The sequence below is a fragment of the Pelecanus crispus genome, chromosome 1, assembly GCF_030463565.1.
Source record: "Pelecanus crispus isolate bPelCri1 chromosome 1, bPelCri1.pri, whole genome shotgun sequence".
NCBI lineage: Eukaryota > Metazoa > Chordata > Aves > Pelecaniformes > Pelecanidae > Pelecanus > Pelecanus crispus.
Window position 1 is genome coordinate 224,877,654 of NC_134643.1, and position 22,178 is coordinate 224,899,831.

Genomic DNA, 22,178 nt, shown 5'->3' on the forward strand with positions numbered 1-22,178 from the left:
GCTCATTTTCAGCATCTGTAGGAATTTAGGAGCTCCAAAACCTGCCGCCTCTGCCAAGATTTCTGAGCAAGGCTTATTGCATGGCCTCATTAATCACAGCTTTACAGTCCCGTAGAAGGACTTGGTTTTTCCCTACCGTTTTTAGCCAAAGGACTTTCCCACATGCAAACAGCGTTCTGCGAAGGAGCACGAAGCTGTCGCAGCACGGTGGTGAGCAGCGGGGCCGGGGGAACCACAGCATGATACAAACACTTGCTCTTTCACACAGCACTGTGTCTCTGTGGCTTTCACCAGAGCAGTAGGATGTGTCACCCACAGAAAACAAAAGCAGATGATACACATGCACTGAAAGTTACATCAGTAGTGAGGAAAAAAGTGTACAAGAGCATCCCACTCCTCAGCCTACCTTGCCCTCCTCCTGACCTCCAAATTAGTTACCAGCAGCAGAGAGGCAGGACTTACGAAAGGCATGTGAGAGAAGAGGGTATGGGTGTAGGCCTTCCATTTCTCATTATATCGACATTTCTCCCCTTTCGTAAACACATAGGATGGCAGCAGCTGTTAAAAGCAACTGCTTATTTAACTGTACTTCACTGAAAATTTACTCTTCGAGTCTTTTATTCTCAATTCTGCATTAATCCATTAACAAAGGGTTGAGGTTGAAGGACGATGTGTGTCTTTGGGCAGAGGAATTAGTAGAAACAAAGAAACACTGGGAAGGCTCAGCTCTGTACCTGGCTGAAGCCTACAGCAAGTATTTCAGTCCCTCACTCAAACACCACACTGAGCTGTGCAGAGCTCCCAAAAAGCTCTTTAGCACAGCAGACACTTAGAGAGGTTTCTCCCAGATGATGCAGGACATCTCTCCCTGCTCAAGCCTCACCCTCTCCCTCCAATTCTACTTTTTCACCCCCCCAAAGCATGCTCTCCTCCCCAACATTTAGCAGCCCACACTATTTTGAAGCCTTCCCATCCTAAGCGTGCTCTGTCTCCCCACAGCAGCAACCTAAATATCAGCTTGTGCCCCACCATCTGCACAGCAGCATCTCCCACCCATCACATCTGGCAAGGACTGGGCTCACCATCACTGCATCCTTCCTCTAGCTGGCAAAGTACCCACACCCTCATGGAGCACCCAAACCCACTCACACGTCTTCCCTGGAAACTGATATACATCTCCGAAAAGCGCTATAGCTGCAGGACATCACTGTCTTGGACCATCTGTGGTCCACCTGTGGCTTTGCAGGAAATTCAACCTCTTCGGCACAGAGATATCTCTACTTTCTTTTATCCCTTCCTTGAAGGCTGCTGTTCACAGCCATTTAAAATTAATGCTAAAGTGATGCCAAGTTTAAATTGTTCTTATAAATATCTAACCCACTGCTGAAAATAAAGAGAGGACACCAACAGGAGACAGTTTGCAAAGCACAGCTCATCAGCAGTCCTCAAGCAGGACCCTGTGGGAATGCAGCCTCTTAGTTTCCATCAACATCTTGCACGATTATTTTTGGCCATTCACAGTTTTGATGGGAACGGCTGGCTGTGAGCTGGGATCAGGCCAAGCAGCAGTGACAAGGAGAAGGAGGTTGTATCCTGGGTGACAGGGCACATGCTGGGGAAGGCAGGAGACCCCAGCTACTCTCAGATCGTTGCTTGCATGACTCCCACCTCTGTCCCATCACCTCTGCCCCAGCTTGGCAAGGGAACATCATCACAAGCCAATCCTGTTCCTTTGTATTTCCTCTATTTCATTCATTTACTCACACTGGTGCCAGGTTTCCTTCTCATCTAGCTAGATTTTTTGGTCATTTTGGACCCACAAGCATCCTTGATCAGCTTCCACAAAGCCTACTTTTATAAGAGCAAGAAGAGTTCTTCTCTTTGTGGGGGGAAAGCCTTCTCTGTTGGCCAACATACACTCCCAGGGCATCCAGCCACCCGGCAAGGACATGCTGCAAAGTTGTTCTCCATTTTATGTTCTGTCACAGCACAACTGTCCTTGAATCTCTTCCAGGACACCTGGAAATTGTGGGAAGGCACTGGGAGAGTGGACTCGGACTGGGAGACCGGTGAATTCAAACCCAAAAGTAAAGTATGTCACTCAAGTCCACCTGATAGGCAGCATGGTCACACTTGCTTCCCTCTGGGTGAGAAAAATAAAGTCTCCTCTGGGAGAGGACCCCAATTTTTCACCATCCTTGTTGAGATTAGAGAGAGGGCTTCAGACACCAAAAGAGACCAAGAAGTCAAGCTTCCATGATTTTAATATCATTTAACTTCTATCATTTGCTCTCTTCAAACTTCATACACTTATGGCTCTAGACATGGGAAAGGACTAAATACCTAAGGAAATAGCAACATATCAAATTAACCTGTGTTAGTGCAGCTACCAACAAAGTTTGCACTGGCAGGAGTACAGGTTCCTGTTGCCTTTTCTGAAAAATGAGTTATCCAATTCAATTTAAAAATTCTAACTCTAGCGCTAACAGCAACTACACAGCTGAGAGGGAAAACATATTTGTTTTAGAAAGCAAGCAGAAAAACAGGCTCATTTTTTCCCCCCTTTTAGAAGGAATTCAGTAAATATTTTACCTTGATGCTGCATAAGCACGCTTCAGCAATAGCTAAAACATCCCTATGTTATCAACACTGTTTTGGTCACAAATCCAAAACATAGCACCATACCAGGTACTATACAGAAAATTAACTCTATCCCAGGCAAAACACATACAGGGGACTCACAGGGACAGCCTGGAAAGGCTCTCCTCCCATATGCACCGACCTGTTAAACCATGAGTTGGTTGAGCATTCAAGTCTCATCTCTTACTCAGCATCTTCCAAACTGGTAAAGATTTTGCAGGAGTGCTTGCACACCACTGCCTTTAGACTGGAAGGACATCGCCATACCAAGCGCTCAGAGAAAAGCCCTGGCAAAACCCAACTCACAGATCTCCCAGTTCTTATTAGCAAAGCACAGGGTTGGCTCCAAGGGACCATGGTCCCAAAATCTCCCTTTTCCCCCCCCTCTTTCTCTAAGCCTCCCACCTGCCTCCCTTCCCCCTTTCTCCAGATGCAGCTCCAGTTCAGTGCTAGCTGTTTATAGCCTGAAACACATTTTGCAGATGCCCTGCAGTAAAAACCTTTGACACCTATAAAGCATTATAAATCCTAGGGCACGTTAATCACCCAGTCTGAGCCCATAATCCTAACTCAGGCACAACAGTCAATGGGTTTTGCAGACTCCCTCCCACAGGCATTTTGCCTACCTCAGGACTAAGCCAGCAATTTAGCATTAGTCAAACATCCTCACCCTGACAGTGTTAGGCTGCCCCAGGCAGCAAGTTATCAAACACTGCAGCTTTCCTGAGGTCTCAGGGACCTGGGATTTCCCATCCGTCAAACAAGCATTACTGAAGTAGGAAACATCTTTCACATGAAGCAAGCAGGAATTTACAGAGGCCACAGTACCTGCAGTCAATGGCTGACTATTTTTATTGACAAGTGGCTTTGGAGGAAAAACACAACCCAAACCCATGAAGGCTTGAACAGCATTTATTGAACAGACTGTAATTTATAATGCTGCCCAGCAGCCTGGCCTTTCGGTCAAGCAGTCATGAATACACCAGCTTTCTGGGCTTATACCTCCGTGGTGGTATCTAGAGATGACCAGAAATGGTCTTCTGCATGCTGACCTAAGTGGACAATGGCTTCAACATTAGCCTTGCCCTGTGGCAGGTTCATCCTAGCCTTTCTAGGAGTTGTCTGAGGATGTAGGTCTCAACAATAAGCAAGCTCCTGGCAGGTTAAGCCCAGTTTCTGAAGCTAGCACACCTCTCTGCTCCTTGCCAGTCTACCACAGGACTCCTGCCCAGCCTAAGAGAGGTCTTGCTCCTTTCTGAAGACCAAAATATGCCATTCCCAGATAGACCCAGTAACACTCCTTGCAAAGCCTGGTCTGATGGCACCACGCACAGCAAATGCAATTCCTGCCTGGCTCAGCTGACCACAGAGGTGCTTTAGGGAACATGCAATGAAGAGACAATGAGACAGAGGAGAGAAAAAACGTGTTATAATATGACAGCACAATGCCCTGTGTAAATTCAGTTCAGCTTTGAAGGCTGGCCACAGATGGTCTTGGGAAAAATTGGAAGAAATCCTGCCTTTTCATCTTCCCCACTGTGAAAGGAAATTTCCACCACTGCCGAAGCTTTGAACGCGTTTCAGCATTCAAACGTCACTGAGCAAAAGAACACTCGAATGGCGCCCGTGCTCCCAGTAGAACCGCCTGCAACCCCAGACATGAGAAGAGGTCTGCACTTTTCCCTGACTCCCAGGCATCTCCTGGAGCTAAGAGAAATAGATTTCATGAGGAAGCAAGACAACAAACACAGACAGCACAATTCCTGCAAGGCAGAGCAACTGCGATGACAACAAACCTGAGGGAGTTCAGCAAAACCTGCAGCAGGAGCCGGAGGCTGGGCAGGGTGAGGTGTCCACATGCAGCTATGAGCATCTCAAACCCCTTGCCTGCACAATCATCCACCCTGTGTCATCTCACAGCCTCCCTGTAAAATGAAGGGCTCAAAGCTGAATTTAAAGGGTGTTTAAGTGATGTGTAAAGCCCTGAAAACAGGGTAGGTTTGCTTTCAATTCCAAGCATTGGGGGGGAAAAAATAAGAAAAAAAAAATCAATATTTAGTCCAACAATTGTATTTTCCTGCATTTAGCCCATCACTCCAACATAAATCAGACATATCCATTCATAGGGATTCAGCTCGGAATCACTGCTCATGTCAAGCATGCAGCATCCAATGCCTTAGTGCCCAACCTCAAATCAAACAGTCTTGAAAGAGCCTCTTTCCATCAAAAACTCCCATGTCCTCAGGCCTACAGTCATGAACATTAACAAATTGAAACCGCATGAAAAAGGCCAATTCACCCATCCTTTAATAGTGGTTTTCAGCAAAGCAAGCAATTTCTGTGACTAGTGACCTTTGGCCATCTGGGGATTAACGCTGAAGACCCAGCAAAGTCCCAGCTCCAAAGCCTGTAGTCACACAGCTATATCACACCAACGCGGCTTAGATCATCTGTTCAGGTCATTTAACAGCTCTTGCCAAGCGGGAATTACAAGAGTATTTCACTATAAAGTGAATTAATACATGTATCACAGACACAGCACAGCAATCCATTATGTCGATGGATCACAGCTCCTCATTTGTCTTTTCACAAAAGGACCCAAAAAAGCCATCTGAAGCCTCAGTTCAAGGCCACGTGATGTTTTTAACCAGATGGACCATCTTGAATCATTCACATTTCACTTTAAGGGAATAAATTTTAACAGCAAAAGCCCCATTCATTAGGAAGAGTTTGATATCTCATTTATACTGGCTTGCAGCTACATGAGCAGCAATAGATACTTTAAAGGCAGGGAGGGGCATTACAAGTATTAGATATTCCCCGCACCTCTCCTCCCATATCTACACAGCTCAGACACCTTGCATTTATTTAAACAGAGGATTAGAAGATGCACGATATAAAACCCACCATCTCCGAAAGAAAAGCGGCAGTGCAGCTCCTCCAGCGATGCTGCTGCTTTCTAGCAAGCGTGTTCAGCTGCCCCACAGGCCATAAAAAACCCAGTGCCTTCACCTCTCATACCACATGCCAACCAGGGCATCTGCATAAAGCATTTATTTAAATCATAAAGGGCAATTTGGTTTCTAACCTCCATTACAGCATCTCTCCAATTTTTCCTGCTGAGTGAGCACTGCTGATGTTTAAATGATGCTGTTTGCAGAAAGGACAGGGAGATACATCTGGCTCTGAGCATTTCTGCATTTCTCCACCACTCTTACGCATGTCCCAGCAGTCCATCTCTTAGCTGTGACCACAGCGTGCCTATATGAGAGCATGTTTTGCTAGCTCAGCAGCAGCCGATGCATGCCATAGCGCACAGCATTTATAACGTACCAATTACGCTGGTGTTGTCACCCTCTATAACACAGCAGCAGTGTTGTGAGCAGAAATTGGGGGTAGCTGTGCTCCTTGCTGGGTTGCTTTAACTGCTCTGTGCAACCACTTGTTGGGTGGTAGGAAGGGGTAGAGGTAAAGCATCTTCTGCCTTAAACCCATCTGTAGCTGGTCAATGGACTAAGAGAGCACCTTTGTATTATCCAGATTTCAAAAAAAGAAAAAGCTACAAAGCAAACGTATTCAGTAAGTCCTGCACTGCAGTATCCCAGATGGGACACGCTGCATCAGGAGGCAATAGATCCATCGAGCCTTTTCTTCTCCAAGTACCAAAATCTGGATGAGTGTCATGGAAACACTGGCATAGTCATAAACATCCAAGGAGGAATTCAGAGAGAGAAACGTCAAGGAAAATGGTCAGGGTGAACTTCTTTCAATCTAAAACACAGCACCTGAGGCCATTTTGGGTTGCTGTTTTGGCAACAGCCACAGCTTCCAAGTCTCAGATCAGCCTTCCCAGAGCAGGGCACAACGTAATGGGCTGCAGCTTCCTCCCATCTTTTCCATCGGCCATCCCTGGAATCCCTCAAACTCTGGTCCCGTATCTCTCAAGAAGCTCACTCCAGTAATAGGTCAGAAATCAGTGCCCTCACAGCCAACTATCTGAGCCTTTAAAGTTTCCTCCTTCAGCAGTGCTTATCTTCAAGAGCTTCAAGGCATCAACCACATCTGCTCTCAGCCTTTCTTCTTCCCCAAGAGGAGCACGGCAAGTTTGAAGTCATCGCTTTCCGAATACTTTCTAGGAAAGGCTTGGCTAAACCCCCTGATAACATGTAAAGGATTTCCTGGGAAGCATAGGCAGCCTAGACTTCTGTCTGGAAACCAAAAGATAAAGGGGATGGAAAAAAAGAAAAAAAAAAATACAAGAGCCATCTCCTCAGGCTGCTGCTGCTGGAATAAGGACAAAAGAAACAGAGATTTCTTGAATATCAGAAGCAGGACAAGTCCAGTTTTGTCCTGGCTTGTCTGGGGATCTTTAAAGGGTTTGAAGGTCCCTTTTATCCCTATATCCTTCCTTAACTTTAAGGTATTGTTCCCATCTCTCTTCCCCCTTCCCCTCCTCAACAGCCCAAAGCCTCTTTTTCCCCGCACAGAAGACAGCACTTGGCCATCAGTCCTTCGACGTACTTGCCTACACAGGCTACAGACACACAAATTATTCAGCCCTGTTTTAAGCTGTTAATTCAAGGTTGGTTTTCACTGCAACCGAGGATGAAAACCGAGGGTGGCAAAGGTCTATCCTTGCAATCTTCTTTTGGTTTGCTATTCTGTGGTTTTGGAGTTTCACCGGCCACTTAAGGACTCTTTGGTGCATTGTAAGTGGGTTTCTTCATGCAAACAACCTACTGACATCCAGCAATACGGAGCTCACCTTCCCCAATTACCCTTTAAGGCAAGACAATGCACACAGTGCCTTCAAGCAGCATCAGTATATTTGAAAAGGTCCAAGAGCAAAGAGGAGGAAGCGGGGACGATAAGCTCCAGCGACGTAATTTTTCACCCAGATAATTAGTACAGTGCATAAAGAAAAAACAGTTGAAGGGAGCACATCTGGCAGCTATAACAAGGAAATGCCACAAACTGCATAAAACCCCAGAGGCCCATAATGTTGGAAAAGTCACAAGGCATTTTTGTGTATCCAACGGGGGCTGGCCTGGCCATTCATCACAGGGAGCTTGCGCATGGATCGTTTCAAAGTTTCTGAATAAAGTAGTAATGACAAAGTATTAGAAATTCTGTAAGCCATTGCTGTATGAGCTAATCAATCACCTATAAAAGAAGTCAGCCCTGCTCAGGGGCCACTTATAATATTACCCAGAGCCTGAATTTGCAGGCAGACAAGTTAAAGCTGCAAAGAACATAGCTGCGACTCACCCAGTTAGCTGTGATTCCTGGTGGCATCAGCCACAGTGTCACAGGAGATACTGTCCTGAGCTCCTCACCTCCAAGCCAACAGGCAACAGCCGGTGCCATCAGGAAGCCCATAAGTGCATTCACAGGTACCAGGGAGAAATGTCCATGTTAGGATGATCCCTGGGATTCAAAATTCATCAATGCTGGCCACCACCAAGTCATCTCACAACAGCTTGACTTCTGTGCCTCAGTTTACCCAGTTACAGAGGGGAAAAAAAAAAAGCGAACCTAAAATCAAGCTGGCAGAGGGATTTATGCCACTTCACACACATAGGAGGTTGTGTGGATTACAGGCTTTGGTATTTTACCTGAATATGACCAATTCCATTTATTAACCCCGCAACACTATACTGGGGAGGGAAGGGAGGTACCTGGAGAGCGCTGAGCAAGAACTGGTTGGCTTGGGAAATTCTCAGTTCCCTCCCATTTTAATATGCCCATCTGCTGCAGAGGCCTCAGGTCAGGAAGGTTGAGGCACTCTGCCAAGCCCTATTAAGTTTTTATTGCGCTAAATCAGAGCAGCCCCAGGAAGGTGTTCATAACACCTCTCAGTATTTTCCCCAGCAAAGGTATAAAAGCCTGTTTGTCAAGAGGGATGGTGAATGAAGCAACACGCCTGGCCCAAGGTGCTTCCAAGGAGCCTGTAACATCTAGCCAGGGCTGCCCTTTTACTAATCAGGTACCAAAGACCCTCAAACTGCAATCCATCACCACATAACACGGCAGCTCCTGAACTCCACGAACTATGGAGCATCTGCTGCTGGGCTCAGAAGAGCTGATGCGCTACAAGGCATTGCTCTGGGCTTGACAGCTCTTCACTGATGGGAGCAGCAAGCCTACAAACCAAACAGCAGCAAGGAAATATCTCTGCTACAATTACTGAATATTACTGTCAGAAGAGGATGAAGGCAGAAAGGGAGAGGTTGCAGCAGGTACTGATAGGACCAGAGGAGCCATGTACCAGGTGGGGAAAAGATCTGCAAAGACACATGTTCAGGGAGGGAACAACAAAAAAGCAAGGACACTTGCTGGCACATAGAAATGGAGTCTAAATACAGCAGTGGGGAAATGCCACCCAACAGCAGTGCTGGAAGCAAGGGCAGCAGGAGTAGCTCTCCCAACACCAGAAGCTGGTGGGTACAAGCAACCAGCATTTCCAGCTCTTGGAGCAGGTCCCTGTGCTGCTCCCATCAGCAACTAACGGGAATCTCTGGGAAAGGAAGGGGGCAGTGCCTTGGATGTGCGAAAACAAGCTTTAAAAATATGAGGATTCTGGGAGGCACAGGGGCTTTAAACAGGCTATGTTCACATAGGCATCAGCCCTACAAAGCCACACTGGAAAATTATAAGAGGGATTTTTTTTTTTTTTAAGCTGGATTCTGAACAAGTTGTGGTTTTAAGGATAACAAAACATTATTCTATACCCAAGATCCAACCCAGCAACCCCATGTTTCATTGACCATCAGTTCTGACCACCCCCAACACTTTCAAAGAAATGCACTCCTGAGCTTGGATGTGCATCTCATTAGCTCCAGTTTCACCATCTTTCCAAGTTCTAAACAAGGGTTTGGTTTATTAGATGCTCAGATTAATACCTGTGGAATTAAAGCATTCAGAAAGCAGTGGAATTTCAGCATGTAAGAGAGATTTCATCACTAATACAGCTCCTTTCACTCACAACTTCTCAGGGGTGTTTACAAGAGAAGTGGGAGGAAGGAAAGAGATTGTCCATGAAGGAGACCATTCAGAAAGCTCATGAAGAGACCTCCATTTAAATGTTGCAGATGCCACTGAAGAGCAGAAAATCATGGGGATTCGCAATTTCAGTCACCTGGGATCCAAAGCTGCCAATTTTGGGTTCATTCCCATGTGATGATGGCCCTTTGTACTGTATGCAACCAGACCAGACACCTATTCTTGGCAATTTTCCGGACAAAAAGATAGTTTTGTAAACATGGGAAGCTTCCAAGGGAAATGGGGTAGGACAAGAAGAGTTCCCAGTTACATTTTTTTTGCCTCAACTTGTATCTCAGAAGCGTTCATGGTTGGGAAGTACAGTATCAGCCGTGCCTACCGCTAAGCAGAGAAGCCAAAGCCCTTTGCAAATGGTGATGGTATTTTATCCTATTTGACAGGGAACTAAATAAGATAAATAAAGATCCCAAGATTTTTCAATACACAGTAACTGCAAAAAAAAAGCCCAGCCAGCCAATAAAAGTAGCTGCTTCTGTTTGTTGGATAAAAAAAATTATCATTGCAATTTTCTTCTGCAGAATATCTTTCCCCACTCCCACCTAGGATGATTTCCCAGGTTTCATATTTACTGTGTACAGACAACATGGGTTTGGAAGCAATAATAAAAAAAAACAACACCGGACAAAACCAGTTGATAGATTTAACTTCATGTTTATAAAATGCAACCCATCAACATCTCCCTCGTGGATACTGATCCTGCAACATCTTCTGGATGCATTTTAAAAGATGCTGCAGCCAGCCCTGGACTCTAGCCCAGCAGCAAGAGCTATTCGGTGTGGTAACACCCAGCAGCAGTTCATTTCAGGTGAAGCACACAAGCTGCGCGTAGAGCATTGTGTTCATACCTGCAATTAGCAGTGCCACCCTCTCTCTGTTTAATTACTAGCGATCCATCAACAGGATCATGGTATCTGGAAGCTACCTTGGAAGCTGCCATCTGAACTTCAGACTTTTAAAAGCACATATGGCAACTACAAGCCAAAGCTTATTTACCTGCATTTTCTGTGTTCAGGGCGATAGAGCCCGGTTAAGATGATGCACTGACTTCATGAGAACTTCCTTGGTTGAATACCTGATGAACAAGCTGTGGTTAAATCAGAAATTGCTTCTTTGCAGCAGCTACAGAGATTATAATGGTCTGCATCTCAGCAAGACCTTTCTTCTCTTTTATATGCCTTTCATTAAAAAAACATTAAAAAATAAAGAAAAAAGAAAGAGGATCTTGCCGTTAAAGCTGAAGGCACACAATAGAAAAAGGAATTTTGCAGCTGTTCAAAATTTAAAAAGGAGACCAAGTGTGCAGGTTGGGTGCCCTCAGCCCCCCTCCTCCATTCTCAAAAGGTCAGCGGAAAGCAAGAGATAATTACAATTCTAGGAAGCAGTCTCCCAAAAAACTTAGAACTCAAGCTTACAATTAAAATTCTCATTTTCATGTACATTTTTAATGTGTAGTGGAAAGCCTGATCTGCATACATTCACAGGAAAAGGAAAGGAATCATTAAAACCCTGGCCACTGAGCTGCAGCACAGTTCAGAAAACATTCACAGTCATCAGCAGAAGATTTCAAGGATGCAAATTTGGGTCATAACCCAAATTTAGGTGAAGGCCTTTTACTCTAGAAAGTCTGACCTTTTCAAAAGAAAGCAGATAACCATGTTGTAGCCTACACTAAAAAAAAAAAAGTTGTTCTTTGAATATGTGCCTTGCTTACTGATAATTACAGAGTATAAACATAACATCTACATACTGTATTCCTTCCTTCCCAGGTAGCTCCAGATTTTTGCAAGACTTAAGACATCTCAGGTATGCCATACCCTTTTTTATGGAAACCATGCCCAGGAAAACATGTATTATACTACAATTGCCTCTACTCTGGGCTTGCAGTGGCTGAGTTACTACCGGGTCAGATACAGGGCAATACAACAGGTATTATCATCAATACGCCACCGCCTTCGTGTAAAGCAAATAGGCACCCAAGTCATGGTATGTTATTTTGCTGGCTAATCCCTTACAGATACACCTAAATATTGTGGCTGGAATACATCAGCTGGAGACAATCGGCATATGTAAAACTTCCTATCCCCATCCAATACCTTGGGATCTTGGAAAGTTTTCCCACACATCCCAAAAGTCCTCTCATGCACAGCAGAGATAACTAAAGCCTGATGCTGGGAGTACCCTGTATGTTGGGTTAAGTCCATCCCTGCTTCAGAGCTTCACTCAACTGCAGAGATCAGAGTTTGCAGTATAAGTGGTCCTGAATTTGAGTGATACCATGAAACGCTCTCCCACCTGATCCAGAGAGGTGGAGGGATGCTAATACTGATTTGCAGCCTGCAGAAGTTACCTGCTTGCTCAAACAGCCAAGGACTATTTTGCAACTTTAAAAAAAAAAACAAAACAAAAACCACCACAAAAAAAAAAGGGTTTCACATCTCTTACACATATCCTAGAGTTCACACCCATTCTCTGCAGGACTCAAGCACATGCAAATAAACCTGTCCAGCAGAGGACAATTAGCCTTCATTTGCATTTTTCCCTCCAAATACAGGACTACAATCCCTCATTCCAGCACTAACACCTGCAAGGCACTTTACTGACCACAAGATGGGAACAGATTCTTCATACCTTGGTTTTGCATAGCCTGTAGCTAATTTTAGACTTTCTTCTCTTGCTCCTACAAGAGCAAAGTTGTCTCCATTTCTCTGTTCAACAAAGCGGAAGTTGAGACCTCATGTAGAACTTAATAAGACCGACTCAGAGACTGGACATATTTAAGCCCTACACAGGTCCTTTAACACAAGAAATTCCTTTCTAGCACTAGAAAAACAATTGAAAAGCCAATCAGAATTGGAAGGCTGCCACTGATATTTTTTGGTAAAATAAATCAGTGCAAGCAGAGCCAGCTTTCACTGAACAAATTAAGTCACCAGCAATTTTTCTATGGATTTTTAGCTAAAAAGCATAATGTTCTGGTTCATAAGGCATACAGAACAAGGCATTTTGAGTATTTAAGTTAGTACACACACACGCCAAGACATTACATCCCACTCTTTTCCTAAGTCTTAAAAACACAAGTACACCCTCTGCTACGGATGTGCCCGGGTATTTGCTCAAAAGGAAACTTCTGCTGGCTCAGAAGTGGTCACTCAGACTAAGCTGGCCAGATTGAAAGGGGAGGAAAAACAGCACAAACATTTCTACTTTGCAAAAGGAAATTTGTTTTACGCTGCACAAACGCAAGCCACGACTTCTCAATTCACAGGGAAGCCCCGGCCAAGCTGCACCACCACCAATCTATGCAATTCAGAACCAGGAGCATTTTTGGCACAGGATCTGCCACCTAGAAGTGTTTTCTCCTTAACAGCCTCTTTTCCAGAGGAAAAGCACTCCACAGCCAGGAATATCCCTGGTTATAGACTTAAAAACAAAACAGAGCAGCTAACTGTCACCAGAGCAAAACTAAGCCCTCAAAAAGCAGCAAAAGAATCTCCTGGGAGGAATGAGATTTAAGTTCTGTTTTGTGGGTTTTTTTATTTCTTTAAGTAGTAAGCACACTAAAAAAAAAAAACCTCCAGACAACATGAGAGCACATAAGAACAGTAATACACAACAACTAATTACCAGAAGATGCATAGGGCAGCTTTGACAGCAGTTTTTTCACATTTCTTTCTATAAACACCTCAGGTCTCACGAGACCCCATCTCACAGCCCCAAATGACAGTGAAGGCAGAAGTCCAGCCCCGCTGCCTGGATTCCCTCTGCTAGAGCTCTTAAAAACTGTGTTTATCCAGGGGAGGGAAAAGTCACCTCTAACAGTTCCCCTGTTTATCCCCAGCTAGTTCTCACCTCCTGCTGCCTTTTGCTGCCTACAAACTTATTTTCACATGCACAGAAGCTAGATACTAGACAGAAATGCAGTTCTTACATATTCAGCCAAAGAAACACAAGCACACCAATAAGACACAGAGCAAGGAGCAAAACAGAAGTCTCCCTCAGTACCAAGAGGTAAATACAGGCAGATTTGGCCAAACCCATACCACTCAATCCCTTTGAGCACCATGACCAGCTAACCATGCCCTTCTGCTACGTCAACCACATGGTGAGGACTTCTCACAGACCTCCCAGCCATAGGGTCAGTGGTTTCCATGGTCTAATCCAAGCCAACAAAAAAAAAAAAAAAAATCAAATATCCACCACTTTCAACCAAGACCCACACCCATTCGCAATCCAAAGTCACCAGGAAGAGGCAACGTGGTCAACTACGCACCTTGGTGGTGTCGTCATGTGACCGCTGGTACCGTTTCCAGCGGCAGCCGTAGATCCCCGTCAGACAGGACAAACATAGCTGCGGCTCGTAGTACTGCAGCGGTTGGTGTTTAACCATGCTCCTTCCAGCCCCTCAGGAGCAAGGTATCAGAAATCCATCAGGTCCTGGGAGTGCCCTTCAGCAAGAGGAGAAAAGAAAAGAGCAGGGAGGGGAAAAAAAAAAAAAAGGAAATTAAAAATGCCAAGCAATATTTCAATACATTAACAAGCAATTTAATAATTAACCATGTCCTCTGGCTATTAAGAGAGTAGGAATGATAATCAGATCTATTCCCAGCCCTGCCAACATTTCTGGCTTGTTACTCAACAAGACCGAGAAGTTTAATTAGTTTGCAAGTTTTATTTCCTTGTGCAGTTTCTCCCACACCACTAAAAGCAAATGTATTCATAGGAGTTATCAGTAAGAAAAGCCACACAAGGACAAGAGCAGTAGACAGATTATTTGGAGCCCAGATGATTAGATTTTTATGAATGATTGAAATGTAAAGAACCATACCCTCCGCAAGCACAACCCTAAAATTGATTCAGAGACCTCTGCAAAGTTGAAACCCAGCCAGGCTAAAATCAGTTTATCTTGAGCATCCTATGGAGCCTGCAAAACAGTCCCAGATGAGGAGCTAACACTTCTGTGCATGCTGGCAGAGGCAGGTATTACCCTCTCCCTTTACGTGCGTCTCCAATGAGCACTCACAGGGACGCAGAGCTGGTTGCAGCCTTCACCCAGGAGAAAGATCCCCTCTCCACCAAACTGCATTCACTCCCAAAGGACCAGACTGACTCCCACACAACTGCTCTATTTGCCATGCATGGGAACATCACTGTTTCAAGGCAAAGTACTCCGCTCCATCGATTACATGCTTTGTGCGTCACAGGGCTTTTTTTTTTAAAAAAAAAATATATATTTAGACACTCACTTTTGTCTCTGGTGAGATTCCTATCAAGAACAGACCAAGTCATCATACGCTCTTACTAATTCATAGAGTCAGCGTTCAGGGATGGGAACCTCAAAGCAAACATTTGCCGGTCTGGTGGCATGCTGCTCTCAGCTGTACTTCACTCCCACCAGGGGTTTTCCACAGGTTCCTGTTGCACAAGTGTACACCCACAGCCCCGCACACTGCTGTTGTGCAGAGGGTCAGTGCACTATGAACGATGGTCAACACAAGTTGAGCTTGCAAAGCGCTTGGCAAACTTTCCAGGGCGTGCACAGTATGTGGGCCGTAAGAAAATCGCACCCTCTCTAGGGGAAACTGTTCCTCTTATACACAGGATCCCCAGTGCTCAGGTCTTGTGAAAAGCTACTACAGCTATGAGTAGCAACATCCTCACTGGCATCAGCAAAGCGTGACAGGGCTTAAAGAGATAACCTAGCCACCTAAGAGCCTTTCATTGCCATGTCCCATGGAAGGAAGCCTCCAAGAATGGGGCTGACTATTTTTCATTATAGCCGATGCATAAGGGGATGCTGCAGCTGTTGCAAACACTGTGGCAGCATCTAGAAACGTCAGCGAGGACACAGACAGCTCAACCCTTCCAGTTGCTGTCCTTCTTTGTGTCCATTTACACTCTGTGCTTCACGCTGACAGCCTAGGACAGCCCTGTCCTGGCTTTCTCTAATCAGGACTCAGCATCCAGGAGGCAGACAGATCTTGCTAGTTGGTTGCTGTGGTTTCAAAGCCCACCAGACCGTTACCATGCTGTCTCCAGAGCCCACAACCCATAGGGCCTCTGCCTTCCTCTTATACAGACACACAAAATGGAGCTTTGTCCTTTCAGCAAACCCCTCTATGATGCTCTGGGCGCTACTCAAGGCATTGACCCAGACAGAGGACACGAGATGTGCACGACTTGCGTATCAGTTCATAGCTGGCCTGGATCCCCACGTGGTTTTGTTCATCCCCTCCGGGAGGACATGCAGGACAGAGGCACAAACACATCCAGTCTGACATAAGAGCTATTTGCTGATCGTGTCACTCCATGCTCTCCCAGCTCATTTGCCCCTAAGCGCTGCTGTACCACCTCCATGGCCTCGTGCGTGAGGTCACCTCCCTGCCTGCATTTCATCCTTTCTCATGCTATTTATAAAAGATCAGCATTAGTCACTACACAAGTTGCCTCCTATCTTCAGCTTTTGTCTGCTTCAAGATTGTCCCTACAAAATGAGTTTCCCCGGTCTGCCTTCCCCGCGTACCGACAGCACACTGCAGGCAGAAACAACTGTCAGAATAGGACAGAAACACTGAGGACATGAAGTTAGATGCTATTTAAGGGTCTTAGACAAAGCCATAATCTCTGCCCTGAAGACCCTAAGCAGCAAGTGACGTACAAGATGTTGCATGACATAGGCAGGACATAAAAATTATGCACAACCTATTAACAACTCCACTGTCAAGCCCCGTGTTATCCTGAAAACCTAGCAGGCTACAGTTGTTACAAGAAATCCTTCATGACTTAATCTCCAAAGGACAGCATCTCTTCTGATTGCCACCTCTTCCTGCTTTAGTCATGGCAAGGCAAGAGGGCAGACAGACCACCTCTATCTTTAAAAGCTTTGGCCACTTATTTTATTTGCTAGCTTACAAGAATTGCATTGCAAACTCAAAACACAAGCGCTACACTCGAGCATTTCATCGCTCCAGTCTTCTGGGAAGCCCCCAGCTGTTCCTGCAGCCCAGATACTGGAGAAGTGGTGCTGTACACCAGCCACATGCATATAGAGTGTCAAAAGCTGTTAAACCCCGATTTTTCAAATAGAAATCCTAGTCATCTGAAGTGGCAGGAGCCTGGGAGCAGAGGCTGTTCTTTGGAAAAATATATTATGGATCCATCACCCTATTAACAAAGTTGAAGCTCAAGCACTTAATGGTAAGTCCCTAGCTGAAACTTCACAGCACAACTCACAGGAGGCAACTGATAAGGCTATGAAGGGAATAGGGTGAGTTTGGGCAAGGACCACAAGTTAACAGGTACATGAAGAGTTCTCATCTCAGGGCTATAACCAGGATCCCCAATTCAGCCTGTTCAACCTCCTGCAGCAGCATCTAATCCAGCATCTCCCAATCTCCTGGCAGAGTTCAGGAAGGACACAAGAGTTTTCAGTACAAAAGGGCAACCCAAAAGCACGCTTGTCCACCAACACCATCACCAGAAGGCACTGCTGGAAGGTTTTAAAAGCAGCAGAATCCACTAAAAACAACCAAGAAGATAAAAATTACAAGCAAGGGAACGTACAGCGGAAAAGGCTCTGTAAGCCACCAAGCGAAGCTCCCACCCTGGTTCCTCTCGCTGAACCTCAACACAGGCAGGTACTATGGGAGCCCATAGATTCAGGCTGCTCTCCATAAAAGCAGTCAGGAGAAGAAATCCAACATGAGCTTCAAAAAAAAGCCATTCCTAAATACAGTTGAATTGCATGAGGCACAACCTGGAAGCCAAAAATCATTCCCTCTTCTCCACGAACATCATGAGCAGATGCACAAAAGCCCACAACAGAAAGGAAACCACAAAACACAGCACCCATCCCCCCCCACCACACAGACACCTGAGGAGTAACACCAAATGCAGGGAGACTGAAGCACGGCAAGCAAGATACTGCTCGAGAGAAACCACACCGATACCTTCTGTCCGGGGATCTTTGCTTGGCCGAGATCACGGACTGAATACTTCTGCTGCTTCCAGAAATGAATTTAATGGAAAGAAGCAGAAAATCCGTACCTTACAATCACTGTTCCCATGACATCTACAGCTCTGAGGTGGAGAAAGCAGGCTATGAATGATTCAAACCACTGCTGGTTAGCGTTACATACAGAAATGAAAACAGGAAGCAAGACAACATACATTAATTATTCAAATTCAGCAACGTGCACCAGAAGGAGGAGAAAATAAAACAGAAAACACAAACCCACGTAAGCTATCAACCTTGACTTTAACGATGCATCATCTGTCAATGGCTACAAACTTCTTAGAGCTGAATAACTGAGTTTGCCAGCCAGCTTGCCCAAAAAGGGGGAGCAGCGTAGAGTCCATCTGCAAATACAGCAGGAGCATTTTCTGAAGGCTCCAGGATGCCTAATTAGCACACATTGCATTCCTGAGATACTGGACTGTAGGTATCCCTTACAGCCTGTGACACATTCTTTTCCAAACAGCTTCAGAGATGGCGGGGGGGGTGGGGTGGGAATCAAGAGAGAATTTGAGATACAAATTTAAAAAGGAAGCTCTCTGGGGAGATCTGGCCTAAAAATTTGGATTCTTGTCTGAGTTAACTCCTCTATCCCTGTAGCCTTAGAGCGCTACTCAAACCTGGAGCAGAGAGGGAACAGAGCAATCAGGACCAATTGTTAAACCATCTCAATGCTATCATTTTAGCAAAGGGAAGAGCAACAGCATGAGTCCTGAAGTGCACTGAGTAAATAATATGAACAAAGCCATGGAAGAGCAGGTTTAACAGCATCTAACCCTTCCATAAGGCTTGGTACAGTCCAAGCCCTCCCCTCAAATCTCCCTTCAAGTTTTGGTTTTTTTTTTTTTTTTTTTTCAATCAACCCAGTTTCACACAGGGCACACCAATGTCATTCGGCATCTTGGGACAAATCTTTTAATAGCCCAGAGAGAAGCAGCTTACCGCACATCCAGCAACACTACGGACAGCACTACTCTGAATACCCATGTGGTTTGGTCAGAGTGGTTTGGGGGAGCTGGGAGGAGAGATGAGAGCTATGGGTTCCTGCCTGCCTTACCTTGACCTGCTACCCTCCAGCCTTCCAAATACCCTAGGCAGGTTCAGTACGATAAGCACATGACTTCTTGCTTGAGCCTGCCTAGGGCTCCTAAATTGGATCAGCACATCCAAGAAAGAACCAAAACATAGCCAAGGGTGCTTCGATGCATGCTTATGAATCCTGAAGTCTAAGGAGATGCTGTAGTACACAAACCCAAGCACTTGGGGAGAGGAGGACACCTGTGGTCTTCTACCTGAAGGCCTCCATCCTTCAAGATGTGGCTGGAAAGACCCAGCAAATAGAAAGCGTAGGCTTTCCATGAGGAGGCTCCCATAGTTTCAGAAAGGCAGATTGGTTTGAAGAGTGTGGGGGACAGCAGAGAAATGCCATCACAGCCATACTTCCATGTGCTCCCTCCATACCTGGAGAGGCCAAAAGGCCATCGCAGCAATGGGACACTCAAAAGCTGAGCAGGCCCCAAGCACACAAGGTGCAATCTCTCAGAAGTCAGGCCCAAGGAAACTTGCCCCACTTGCAATGTAAATAAATGCAGAAAATACAGACTCCAAGGCTGTTTAAGATTTTTTTTTTTTTTAGCTAACCCGTTTTAAAAGAGTTTTGACAGATTCTACTGATTTCCACATTAAAAGAAGTGGTTTTTGTCTCATTGGTGACTCATGGGATCACTGTTTATCAAGAATCTCTGTATAATTGCAACATCTCCATCTCTTATTAAAATTGCCATCAAGCTAGTTACACTTAAAAACTTGTTAAGCAAACAATTAACTAGACCAATTAGGTGAGAACAGCGCTGATAACCAGTTGTCCCTACTGATATTCTTGTAATCATTCTTGTCAATTGTTTCCCTAATTATACTGGAAAACCCTGATTTTCCTTAAATACTTTCTAAACAATAGAAGTTAAGCTCTTCCAGAGCAAACCCTCCAGTTCTATGTGCAAAAAAGAAATCCTTCCTATTGCCCAGCCAGGACTGAAATGATTTAAAGCATGGGAAGGAACTGATCCGAATTCTTGTGACTTTCACAGACTCTTCATGGTTTTCATAGCAATCTTTTCTTTAATATACTGAACTCATCCAAACCAAAGTAATGCAATTTCACTTCCCCCCAGCGTGGAAGACGGAAATGGAAGAGGGACAATATCCCCATCTGTTTAACAACAGAACAACTCTTACAGAGGGATGTTTGCTACAGCCATTCCCACAGGAGGAAATGTATATGCACACACACGCTGAGCAGTACTTTCCACAATTTTTTGGCCCAAACTCAGAACATCAACTCACTAGATCAAGATTTAATTTCAAGGCAGGAATGGTAAGAGAACACCCCAAAGCCATAAACAGCCTCAACTGCTGAGATGATGCATTTTGGCGGCGTAAGGTGCCCAAGTAACAGCTGTGATGACCCCTCCCCAATAACTGAAGACCTCTTGATGACCCAGTGGGGTTATTTTTTCCAATACATTGTTTATGCCCTGCTCTGGAAATTGGGTTGGGTTAGAGGTCTCCCACCCACTTTCCGAGGCGACAAACATTCAGTTTTTTATAGATAACACTGAAGAGTCCCTGCGCAAATAAAAGCGGCAGATGCATTAAAGCGCCAGTTACCATCTAAAATTTTTCCCCAGAAAACAACAAAAAAAGATAGATAATCTGAAGCAAAGTGTTCCTTTCCATGTGCATTTGTGCATTTAAGTGGAGTCTTTTGGATGAGTACTGAGGCAGGAAAGCACACATTGACAAAATACCCTTGCCCTACAAGCCAAATGCTACTGCCCCAATGACAGAAAATAAGGGGGGGGGGGGGGGGGGGGGGGAAATAAGTAAAAAAATTGAAAGAGGGGCCTACATGCCTTGTCTTGATCTAGCAGAGAAGTCTTACACCTCTGAAGGGGAACATCACTCTCTCTCTGATGCCTGGTGATACCAAAACCCTATGGCTACATCCTAATCCAGGGCAACAGCCTGCAGAGCCACTTTGATTCACGAAGTGGCAAGTGATGACCCAAATAGTCAGGATGTGGCTGACGTGTAGCCCCTATGGGTCTGGCCTGTTGTTTATTGTTCTTAAATTGTTTTTTTAAAATTAACGCTTTGAAACTAGGGCAGCATGTAGTTTGGGGGTTGTACGCTTCCAGTTAATGAGAATTCAGACTTCAAAAGATAAACACTTCAAAGGGATTACAAAAGAAAAACTTAGACTTTAATCTCACTAAATAAATAAGCACAGTACATGCTAACGCCCTCTGCAATCTAGCTGCTTAACATTTTCCACAAACTAAGGGCATATTGGGTGCCTAGCATTTTAAAGAGGGTTGAAGCTGCCAAACAGGACACCGGAAAAACCTGTACAAACTTCTTGCAGAGCAATAACCAAATGCAATCTCTGCTTTCTGCATGAGCTTGAGCCTTTAAAGAAAGCTTTGCAAGCAAAGGCCTTAGCACAGTTCTGAAAACCCAGTATCTGCTACAGTCAAAGACGTTGAGAAGAGCCAGGTTCTCTCCTCCCCCCAAACTGGAAAGCACCGAACACCAGTTACACAGATCTTTCTAATATTAGTAGAACTGTGCTGCATTTTTGTCTGTGATGGCAGTGGTGGTCACAAATTGCCTGGCTTCAGGTTGTACCTGTACTGGTACATCACAGCAGAGTCCTGCCCTACAAGCATGCCCTCAAGGAGACGGATCACAGCATGTGGCAAACAATCTCAGTAAGACAATTCCCCGATTAGTTCAATTTCTACCTAAATAGTAGTTTGCATCTGTACATCCCCAAAGACAGCAGGAATAAGGTTCTGCAATAACCCCAGGTGCCAGCTATGATGTCCAAGACAAAGATCAAGCTACTTTCTTTGTCTTGGCAAAGACCACTAGGGATGGAGAAGGCACAAGTAATCCAGTTCATGGTCAGTTCAGATTCTTCTTGGAGAGATATTCAGAAATGGACACCTAGCTGATAACAGATGAGAGTTGACAAATATGGGCAAGGAGCCCCGTGAGCTGTGCCTGCCTGGTTTCTGAGAGACTTTTCACTGAAAACCAGTGGAACAAGTTCATGAGTTCCCCTTCATGCTCAGAAATTAGAAAGCCAACAGAAAGTTGGACATAGACAGAAAAGTGGTGAGGACACTCGACACATTTACCTGGGATGCTGTCTTGCCTAGACATAGCTCCAGAATCAGAGAAACAAGTAACGTAGACCAAAGATTTCTGCACACAGGAGACCAAAGTCGCTTCAGACTATGAAATAACAGGTGATAAACAAGATACGTCCAACATCTCCCAGGCTTCCTTAGTGGGAAAAGTCCAAAGAGAGTACATGTAGCTTGCTTTGGAGTTTAAGGGTTGATTTTCTAAAGCACAACAGCTCTGAGAGCAGGCTAATGCAACAGAGAATATCATCCCA

The 22,178-nt window shown here is 45.0% G+C and overlaps 1 protein-coding gene across 1 annotated transcript in view; it reads right to left on the minus strand.

Moving 5' to 3' along the window:
• Positions 1 to 14,089, minus strand: part of GDPD5 (glycerophosphodiester phosphodiesterase domain containing 5) — a 113,562-nt gene extending 99,473 nt beyond the window's left edge. Inside the window, exon 1 of the mRNA XM_075718326.1 lies at positions 13,973 to 14,089. Within this exon, the coding sequence (XP_075574441.1) occupies positions 13,973 to 14,089 (117 nt within the window). The remainder of the gene's footprint in view (positions 1 to 13,972) is intronic.
• Positions 14,090 to 22,178: the final 8,089 nt, after the last annotated feature.